Source organism: Amia ocellicauda, chromosome 10 (assembly GCF_036373705.1).
Source record: "Amia ocellicauda isolate fAmiCal2 chromosome 10, fAmiCal2.hap1, whole genome shotgun sequence".
Lineage (NCBI taxonomy): Eukaryota > Metazoa > Chordata > Actinopteri > Amiiformes > Amiidae > Amia > Amia ocellicauda.
This window is the reverse complement of record NC_089859.1, coordinates 2,413,456-2,424,131: the sequence shown is the minus strand read 5'-3', so window position 1 is coordinate 2,424,131 and position 10,676 is coordinate 2,413,456. Positions and strand designations below refer to the sequence as shown.

Below are 10,676 nucleotides of genomic sequence, written 5' to 3'. Positions count from 1 at the left end.
ACTTCTATGGGTAACAGAGGGTGTTGTGGGAGAAAAGAAGACTCTGGGTCCACAGTTTAATGGTTGCCTCCCATGTAGGCAATCTAACTAAAACAGATGATGGGTCCTATCTGGGCAACATTATAGCCAACTATGATTGGCATTCCCCAAACTGTGTTGCGCAAACTGGCACCACCAGGGTCAACGCTAAGCAAAGCTTTCTGGGACTGTCACACAACATGCAGCAATTCCTGTACTGTGAGAAATGCATTGGTCCTTTCATTGGTTTAATGAAATAATGTGCCATTGTGCTCATCTGAAGTGCAGGAGGTTGTCAATGGAGCTGAATGAGTCAAAAAGAAAAGATGAATTCAAACATAAATACGGGAAATTGCCTTCTATGTTTTTCATTCGCCTAACAAAAATAAATCAATCATCTCACACGGCCAATGTCTCCTTTGGTACAGATTCATCACAGGGCAGCTTTTGCTGCTGAATCAGATTATGCTTTGTGTGCATTTTGCTTACTGGACAAGAAAAATAAATAGCCCTTCACAATTGTCAGTATTTTTTGCTCACACAGAATATGCACAGTATCTTAAAACTGATCAGTGCTCCCATTGACTGGTTCATTTGCAGACAGACATCTTTTCTCAATCAGACAAACCTAAGACATAATATAATCCTGAATGATTTATATAAACGTAAGTGAATATATCTATATTGTACATACACATATAACAATGTCTAATTTGCTCCAAATAAAACCAGAACTTAAAACACAACAGTATTAACCTCCCTAGCCTCCTGCACCCTTATTATTACAGCGGTGCAGTGAACTGAATCAATATCAGCTGTAAAACAAATACTTTACAATTTCTGTTTTTACTGGTGCAAAATATACACATTTAACTACATTAAAACAACACAGGCTTACATCTTTGTATACTGAATTAATGGTATGCATTAATAATCAATCAAAGTTAAGGATAAAGGATGATAATGGCAGCCAAATTATGTGAAAAAAGATTTTGCCGTCTAAATAGGACATAGGAATAATTAAATTAAATTACAAATATCCATCTTTGACCTGGTTTATTTGTGTATTTATTTGTTTGTTTTTGTGTTCAATTACACATTACCAGCAAATATGAATGAAGTGTGTGAATAAAATACACACATCTTGCTAATTTAATGCAACAATGAAAGTGTCCCGATGGCAGATTTTCAGGTGTGTGAAAGGAATTGAGAGATTCATAGGATCTTTTAACAGACGCTGAAGAGAAGGATTATATCCAAAAACTGGAGACCTGCTACTGTAAAAAAACATTCGTAAAAAGGGGGACCAAAAAATGCCTTGACATCTAAAGACCAATCAGTCTTACTTGTGTTATATGTAAATAATCTGTTCATTAGAGTTGAATTAGAGACTTATCTGTCTGATAATAGGATTCTCAAAGATAATCAGCCAGGTTTTTGGCAGATCATTTGAGACTAACGTCTGATTTCTTAGAACAAACAAAGCATACCAGTGAAGATCATGAAATGACATATTTTAAATATCAGCTCTGAGTTACTGGACTCAAAAAGGCAAAGCAATTTGAAGGGAAAGCTGCAGGTTGATTCTGTTTCATTTTTTTGCAGAGATAAGATGAATATGAGTGGGATCAATGGCTTAAACTAAAAACTCTCTTCACTCTACTAAAGCAAAGGAAATTAAACAGCTAAGACTAGTTGGAATTGGAAAGTGGGTCTAATGCCATACATGTGTGGATTTAAGATTCCACCTGAGGGAATCAATTACACTAATGAGGCACAATGTGAATCCTGGGCTCGCACAAGCTAGTAAGGTTTTTATAATGTACAGATCCCTTTAAATCTGTAAAAGATCAGAATACATTTGTGACTTTGTATTCATATATTAACATTAATTATATTTATATATTAAAGAAGTCAATTATAGTCTATTTTTGTTCATCCCAACTTGTGCTCTAAGCAAAGAACACTTTAGATTGTGGACTATTATCCTACAATATCCTATGCAAATATTTTGAGGACACGTACATTGTATCTGAAAAGGACTACTGAATATAACTCTGCAGAAAGTCCCTGTCTCCCTCCCTGTCCTTCATCTGAGCAGTGTGGCACCCCCCGGTGAACTATCCAGAACTGAGAGGTTCTGGGGTTTTCTGGGTTTCATGATTAACATTTTCTCAGTTGTTGTTGTTGTTGTGTCTGTGTTTAATACATTTAATAAATGTATTGGAATTTTTCAAACATGCAACTGCAGCTGTAGATCTTGTGAAAGCATATGATATGATATACTTAGATTTTCAGAAAGCTTTTGATAAGGTTCCACACCAAAGACTGATCCTCAAATTGGAAGCTGTAGGCATTCAGGGTAATGTAAGTAGATGGATTATGAACTGGGTGATGTCTAGGAAACAGAGGGTGTCGATTAGAGGAGTCGCTTCTAACTGGAGTGAGGTTGTTAGTGGAGTTCCACAGGGATCAGTACTAGGGCCTGTGCTGTTTCTAATCTATATTAATGATCTGGACTCTGGGATAGTTAGCAAACTTGTCCAATTTGCAGATGATAATAAAATAGGTGGCTCAGCAGATACAATCTCGGCAGCACAGGTTATTCAAAGGGACTTAGATTATTATTATTATTATTATTATTATTATTATTATTATTATTATTATTATTATTTTTATTTCTTGCAGACGCCCTTATCCAGGGCGACTTACAACATAATAATATTACAACAGATAATATTCAGTTGTTGGCCGACACCTGGCAGATGAAATTCAATGTGGACAAGTGCAAGGTATTACATGCAGGTAAAAAAAAATCCACTATAATGACACTATGGGAGGAACAGAACTAGATGAAGTAACGCATGAGAAAGACCTAGGAGTCTACGTGGACTCCTCACTTTCTCTATCCAAACAATGTGTGGAAGCAATAAAAAAGGCTGCTAGGGTATATTGTCAAAAGTGTAGAATTGAGATCAAGGGCAGTGATGTTCAGACTGTACAATGCACTAGTTAGAGCTCATCTGGATACTGTGGACAGTTCTGGGCTCCACACTTCAAGAAAGATATCGCTGCTCTAGAGGCAGTTCAGAGGAGAGCAACCAGACTTAGTCCAGGTCTGAAGGGAAAGTCCTACTGAGAGACTGAGGACCTGAACCTTTTCACCCTGAACAGAGGAGACTACGTGGGGACTTGATACAAGTCTTCAAAATCATGAAAGGCATCGACCGCATCAAACCAGAGGAGCTTTTCCAGATCAGCAGGGACACACGCACCCGGGGACACAAATGGAAATTGGGCTTCAAGGCATTCAAGACAGAAAACAGGAGACACTTCTTCACACAGAGATGCGTCACAATCTGAACAAACTCCCCGAATGGTCTGCTATTATTTATGAACTTTCTTATGTTCTTATGTTCTTACAGTTGATAGCTTAAAATTGTCTGTTGCCTCCAGAAACAGACCCTACAGATCTTTTTTCAGCTTGGAGAGAAGTATTAAATTAGTCCCATTATTCATGTCATTACACCTGTGAAGGAGCTGATACGGTGGCCCCTTAGGGACAGATTCTACTCCCCTATTCTTCACACCCCAACAAGATGTTGTCTGTGCTTCACTAGAGGTCAGTGTTGAGCGTGTGGACGTTGGTGGACGATCTGACGCTTGGAGAGGACGGCCTCGCCGGCTCCAGCCAGGCCTCGCGGAACGAGGGCAAAGGGGGAGGCAGGAGGTCACTCTGCGGCCGCTGGACCCATTTGCACAGACCCAGCAGGGCCTTGAGCTCGGAGCGGAAGCTGTCGTTCAGCCAGCAGTAGATGAAGGGGTTGTAGCAGGTGCTGCTCATGGCGAACCAGTGCAGGGCGAAGTAGAGCGCGTTTTTGGTCTGAATGCCCAAGCTGGAGACCAGCACGACATAGCAGTTCAGGGGAAACCAGCAGATGGCAAAGACCACCACCACCAGCATCAGCATCTTGATGCTCTTCATCTTGTTCCTGCGGTGATTGATGTACTGCTCCGTGGTGATGTCGCCGATGGCGTTGCGGAGCCAGAGCCTCTTGGCCAGACGGCAGTAGGTCACGGTGATGATGAGGAGGGGAAGCAGGTAGAGCAGGAGGAAGGTGGAAAGGTCCAGGTACTTCCAATACACGTCAGCAGGCTCAGGGAAATCGGGCACACAGAAGCTGCGGATGGTCGAAACTCTGGAGAAAGGTGACAAGAAAAGGCTTTTATTTAAAAAAACGTATTGTACCTAGGCAAATAATTTCTTCAGATCCAGATTAAATCCAAACTTCAGTGTCTGCTTTAGTTGCCTCCTGTTTGACAGTGGCTTTTTCTTGCATCCACCAATCTGAAAGCCAAATCAAACTCGGGAATACCAGCAGGCCTAAATTAGACTCAACCAGTGAGACTTTCATCTTCCTTCATGTGAATCTGACACCATTCTCACAGAGAAATGTTTCCCACAGGAGTTATAGAGCTGCTATAAATAATGAGCCCACGAGGAAAAGCCCAGGTTTAATGCGAGGCAGTCTTTTTTCTAAAGTCTTATGTTTTCTCCAGCTCAATTCAATTGTAGTATTGTGACAGTATGTTTCATGAGCTTGAATATGGATAATACATGCATCCTGCATTTGCACATCAAATCCTTAAATTCTTGCTCCAATATTATGAAGTAACTGATGATGAGATACAGTTGCAATTCTAAGTCCTTTCAAGCAAAATGACAAAATCAATCAATCTCAGCCTCCTTTGAAGCCTCCTTGAAGCGCAAACTATCCCACAGCTGGTGATGAGCTGCCTTACCTTTAAAACACAAATGAACTCAAGCGTTCCTTACCTGTAATTGTACCAAAACAGTTTCTGGTAAATTGCATGAGGGAGAGAGAAGCATGCGGCCATAGACCAGATAACCGCAATACTGAGGACACCTTTAGTGACTGACATCCTGGGTTTCAGTGGATTGAGGATAACCTAAAGAAAAATGACAACACCACTATGTGCTTTTATTCTGAGATGGCAATAAAACTCAATGCTTGGGGGTTGTACAGCCTATTGCTTCTTGTACAGATTACGCTTACAGAGCACAGCCGCAAATGTATCAATATGATTTTCATGTCTGACATCTGGCTAATGCGATCAAACTCAAATTACAAGCTTTACATACCCAACGCATCGCAGCTTGTGAATTTGGGTACAAAGTACAAAACAGCACTTTGCAAACCATAATGAAGCTGCTAATTCCATTCAGTGTCAGAGCATGAATCACTATAATGCGTTCAGTCAGAGTTTCAGTTTTTACACACTGGCATTGTAAAGTTCTCAGTGTATGCAATACGATTTTATAGAGAAGAGTGCTTTTGTCTAGATTGGCTTTATATTACTTGTAGTTTTATTTTGACAATACTGATTAGGTACATTCAGAGTCCACTGATAGCAATTACATGCTTCAGGGACACATTTTTCTTGCAGGCAAGGTATGTTTGCCAAATATGTGACCTACACCAAGGTTATGCTGTGAAAACAGAAGAAGCTTCTTAATAGGCACCGTGCATTGCACGGTCTGTGCCATTTAAAGAGTCTAGTAGATGCCATACATGCTGATGGGAAACAACAAATATAATATTCAGGGACAAGACACCTGAAGAGGCTTGATCTGAAAACAAGAGGCTGAATCTCCATATCATTGCCTGATATTTGTTTTTAATTATTTTAATGTCCACTTCGTGTAATAGGCTGGTGATACATTTACATGCAGCAACACTATCACCTCAAATTGCTGTTTATCTAATTTTTCATTTTATTTGATGGTGTTGGGTCACATCTTTAGACATATATAACTGTCCCTTCCACTGGTCCCAGTGGCTCACTTCTTTCATAATCTACTTTCATTTCTGTGCCATACATTGTTCTCATTTGGTTTCCACACCTGTTGCCGATCCAGGGCGATGGCGGTGAGGGTGAGTGTGGACACGTGGAGGGAGCAGTACTGGACAAACCGGCTGATGTGGCACATCGCCTTCCCGAACACCCAGGTGCTGTGCACAAAACGCACCTAGAAACAGATCTAGATTATTATTACTATTATTGTTATTATTTATTTATTTTTATTTATTATTTATTAGCGACTTACAAAATATAAGTGCAATAGAAAGTGCAATAATACAGTGCAGTACAAGGCATAAAATATTACAAATTCCAATTTCCATAATACAGTGCAGTTCAAAGCATAATACATTTTACAAATTCCAATTTACACAAGTGTATACAATATAAGTCTTACATCCTGGATTGTAAAAGCTTATGAAGGCAGACACGATGTTAGGTCACTGTCAAGGGCCCAGGGAAAGGTAGCATAAGGGAAATCAAAATAAACAATACGCGTACTAGTAACGAAATGCAAGTAGTATGAAAAAATGTTGTAAAAGTGCAATCTTACAGGAGAGTAAATGGCTAAATTACAAATACTGTCTGAAAAGATGTGTCTTGATTAATTGCCGGAAGGAGGTCAAGGACTCAAGGGCTGTTTTGACTTCAGTGGGAAGGGAATAATGGCTAAAGAATGCGCTTTTATTTGACCTACAATGGGTCCCATGAGTATATTAACACTCACAGTGAAACTGCATATGTGCTTAATGTATCCACACTGGGAGAAAAGAAATGCATTAGACGTCCTAGAATACACAGGATAGGGGATATTCACCATTGTTTCAGGCAACATTTCACACCTTAAAGTACCCTACAGACTTATACGTACAGAAGTATTTAAATAATTTCCATACATTGACCTATGAGATTGTGTGCTCACAGTCAATCAGCTTCAATGTCGCTCTGCCTCAAAACCACCAATCAAACTGCAGCACTGTTTCAGCTCCAGCCAATCTGCTCCCTGAAGCTTGAATGAAGCCCCGCCCCCTGCAATACGATGGACTAGCACAGGACGGCTGTCTAATCCCGACACGAATAAGGATGTATTTGAGCCAAATCGAAATATTTTTCTGTAATGTAGTTTTTTTTATTGGAATTGCGTTGGGAACTACACTTTTCAGAATATCAAACAGCTTTTTAAGTTTGTTAAATTAAAAAATAAACGCATAATTGGTTTTCTGATGGCAGTAGAGCCTGCGATATTGCTTAATTGTTACTCCCAGACACTCGCACCTTCTCCTTCTAACGTTTTACTGGATCCCGAAAACAGTGTTATCCAGGCATGTTTATTTGAATGTCTAAAATCAATACGTGTAGCACATCTTCTGGATCGCAGGTCCTGTCATATATGTAAAATAGTTTGATAGCAAGTACAGCTTCTTGGTAAAACGCAATTTAGGAAGTTTTTGCACTATGCCCACGAATAACACTGAGAATTGCATAATTACCCTCAAGTTTGCTGTCTACTCTAAATTCAGCAAACGTGTCACACAGTTTGAAATGTTAAAATACTTAAATGCCATATTTTAAAGAGCTTTTCTTAAAACTATTAAAAAAATAACACAGAGCAATTACTGTTGGGAAAACTAGGAGCTGGACCCTGAACAAGTTGTGCCATGAATACCAATTGTGCAGTTCGCTGCTCATAGCATAATGTAACTGGGTAGCAGAGATTTTGACCTTGGAAAGGAGCAGTACAGTGTATTAAACGGTTATTTTGATTTATTCTGTTCTTTGGGCCACTTGACCCCGAGTCAGACTCTAAATCTATTTTAAGGAGTTGAAAAAGAAATAATAAGATCAGGAATTCACCTCAAAAGTAACTCCTGAGAAATCAAGCTTTTCAAAATTAAAGAAAAAACATCAGTTTATATTAGTTGTAGGAAGAATGTACAGCCCACTTTACACACTAAATGAACACCTGAATACATATGCCAAGAATATCTACCTTTCCCATATGGCTTAAACTTGTACACTGATACAGTGATATTTAAGCTTCAATGTAAATTACTGAAATAATAAGGTTTATTATAACTCAAAAAAATAAGTGAATTGATTCCCAGTGGACTTCTGCCAAGACCACTTGGTTGATTTAAAATATATAAATAAATTATGGAGCACTGGAGTTTCCTGCAGTTTCACAAGTCTGTGAAGAATAATTGTATTAAACCATCTGTGGCTTTTATCTCCTTCGTGTAGATATTTTCAAGCATGGTTCATTTTTCCTGTTCCTCCAGCTGTGCTCTCACTTACCTCAGTGATTGCTAAAGTGACAATGTGTGTAACCTGACCAGACCTCAGGAAATTACTGAATGTGTGTGGCCTTCAGATTCAGGAGGAGACCTGTCCAAAAACAAACAAACTAACTAAAACAAACTGGCAAAAGCTACACCTGAAGTTTTTGGTGAGTAGCAATGATGTGTGTAGGATTTTATGTACTTCTGCTAGATAGATCCTCGTTGAGACTCCATTGAACATGAAACAAAGCCTGTTGGAGTAAGATGTTTTTAACAAACCTGTGGACACGATCTGGAAAATAAATGTTACATTGAATTTGTCTGTCTGAAAATAAAGTGCATTCATACTAAACAACTTTCTTTGTAAATAATAAACTATTTATCTGAAACCTGTTAACCACTTGCAAGCGTAAAGCTGGCACACACATTTTGAATTTGGTATTAATGGCTTTGCATATTTTATTACCATTCCTAACTGGATTTGTCTTTCTCTTTACCGTGCTATAATAATAGTGATTTTCTTTGTGAAGTTCAAAGGGAGTCTGACTTGAATTCATTCCCTGTAGAATTGTGGCATTGTCGGGAAAAAAAAAGAGTTGCTGTGAATGCATAATGTTTTTGAACACTTTTTTCTCTTCCAGTCAATATCTCCTGGGAATTGAGCTTTGACTTCATAAGGTTTTGTTTTTTTTCTTCAGGAGACTGTTTTTGCATCTCCTGAAATAACACATTTATTTTCTAGAACAAAAGCAAATACAGCGAGAGTGAAGACTGAGACTGAACCCCCACCCTCTCAAATCGCTTCCCTATTATATTGTGTTTCATCCCTCCCTTAAACTGATCCGACTTAAATAAAAGCGTCACAGAAACCAGCAAAGCAAAGTGTGGTCTGATGATGTTTCAGCACAATTGTAATGATTGGTTATATTAATATTATAAAAAGAAAATTAAACAATCTGAGGAACAAATATTGTGTTGTAATTGTCTCTAAGCTATAGCTGGTTCAGAGAAATCTGCTTTATACTTGCATACAAGTTTTACTGCACTAGACTGTGCTTTACTACACCAGACTACATGTTTACTATAGCACACCAAGGTTTATGGTCCAGTGTCATAAAGCACAGTGAGGACGTGATGAACCTATAATGAACCACCACAAAACTGGAGTAAAACCATTTCAAAGTGCAAAGATCCTATAGTCATTTTATTTTACCAAGGTCAGAGTATCAAGGTTATTAAAGAGTAACAGGCATATGGAAAATCACAAATAGCGTCCCATTACACTCATTAAACTCAAATAAAATATATCAGGCATACATCTCCAAGCATTATACTTTAATTGCACACCAGCAGTCCAATCCAATCTATTTTGATTTTCAAAAATGCCCCCAAAAAGATATTTCATATTCAGTATTTGCCTGCCACTAATTTAAATGAACACTGGCATCTATCTGCCAGTAGATTTCAATGGATTTCTCTGGGTTGCCATATGGCCCAGCCCTCAGTAAATCTCTTGGTATAAGAGGTCAAACATCTCTGTCAAGTGAAAAGAAAAAACCCTGCTGGCTCTTACCAGAGTGAAGGGGGTGTTCAGAAGAGTGATCATGATGTCTGACACAGCCAGGTTCACGATAAACAGACTCGTAGCTGAGTGCATCCTCTTGTTTTTAATCACCACCTGGCAGACCAGAACATTGCCGAACAGGGAGATGAAGATGATGACGGAGTACGCCACAATCAGCAGCGTCTTCACAGTCAGGTTCTGCGACTCAGATGCGTATTTAGCCAGCCCTGCAAACTTCTCCCACTCTGTGATCTGAAACAGCGACCAGTTGAACGCGGTCTTGTTTGGAAACTGGTACTGGCGGTGCATGTGCGCAGCCTGGGAGGAGTTCAGGTCTGTGACCACAGGAGTGTCTTCTGAACCCTTCGACACTTCGAACGATGGCAGCAATAAATAGGATGCTGTGGGTTCTGTAAAGGAAAGACAAAAAAATCCTGTTATTCTCTGCTAGTGTATTATGCTCGTATATCCTAATATAATCATGGAAGGAAAAACTAATTGCAGAAACATACTCTTCTATTGTTTTTATATCCATTTTACTAAGGACATTGAGAACACAGATCAAACGTGAATGCTGTACCATCCCAGACTGTGAGTTGAAAGGAACCTATACTTGTAGCAGAAGCTCAAGACTGAATATTAAAGTTGAAAAAACATGTTACAGTACAGAGATAATGAAAAAACAAACCTTACCCATTGTGCACATGATGAAAATGTCTTCAAAAAGGCAGCAATAAATCTTCTCGAACTCAGGTCAACCTTTTCACCAATTTCCTTTGAAATAGTTTCTCCTCCTATTGCACCACGGAGGAAAGACAATGACTCACGATAATTGTTGTGTCAAGCAAAGAAACAACCACCTGCAGCACAAGAGACAAAAGGAAGAAGACAAGAAAGGCAGTACTGATGAACTTCTTTGGTTCAGGTAGCTG

The 10,676-nt window shown here is 39.1% G+C and overlaps 1 protein-coding gene across 1 annotated transcript; it reads right to left on the bottom strand.

The window, feature by feature from the left end:
- Nucleotides 1-3,634: 3,634 nt before the first annotated feature.
- On the bottom strand, nucleotides 3,635-10,441 carry LOC136759655 (G-protein coupled receptor 83-like). The gene is made up of 5 exons (XM_066714620.1): nucleotides 10,438-10,441; nucleotides 9,754-10,154; nucleotides 5,945-6,070; nucleotides 4,856-4,989; nucleotides 3,635-4,217 (listed from the first exon to the last, which is right to left on the bottom strand). Exons 1-5 carry the CDS (start codon nucleotides 10,439-10,441, stop codon nucleotides 3,635-3,637), a joined length of 1,248 nt encoding a protein of 415 aa, XP_066570717.1.
- Between the last annotated feature and the right edge of the window lie 235 nt (nucleotides 10,442-10,676).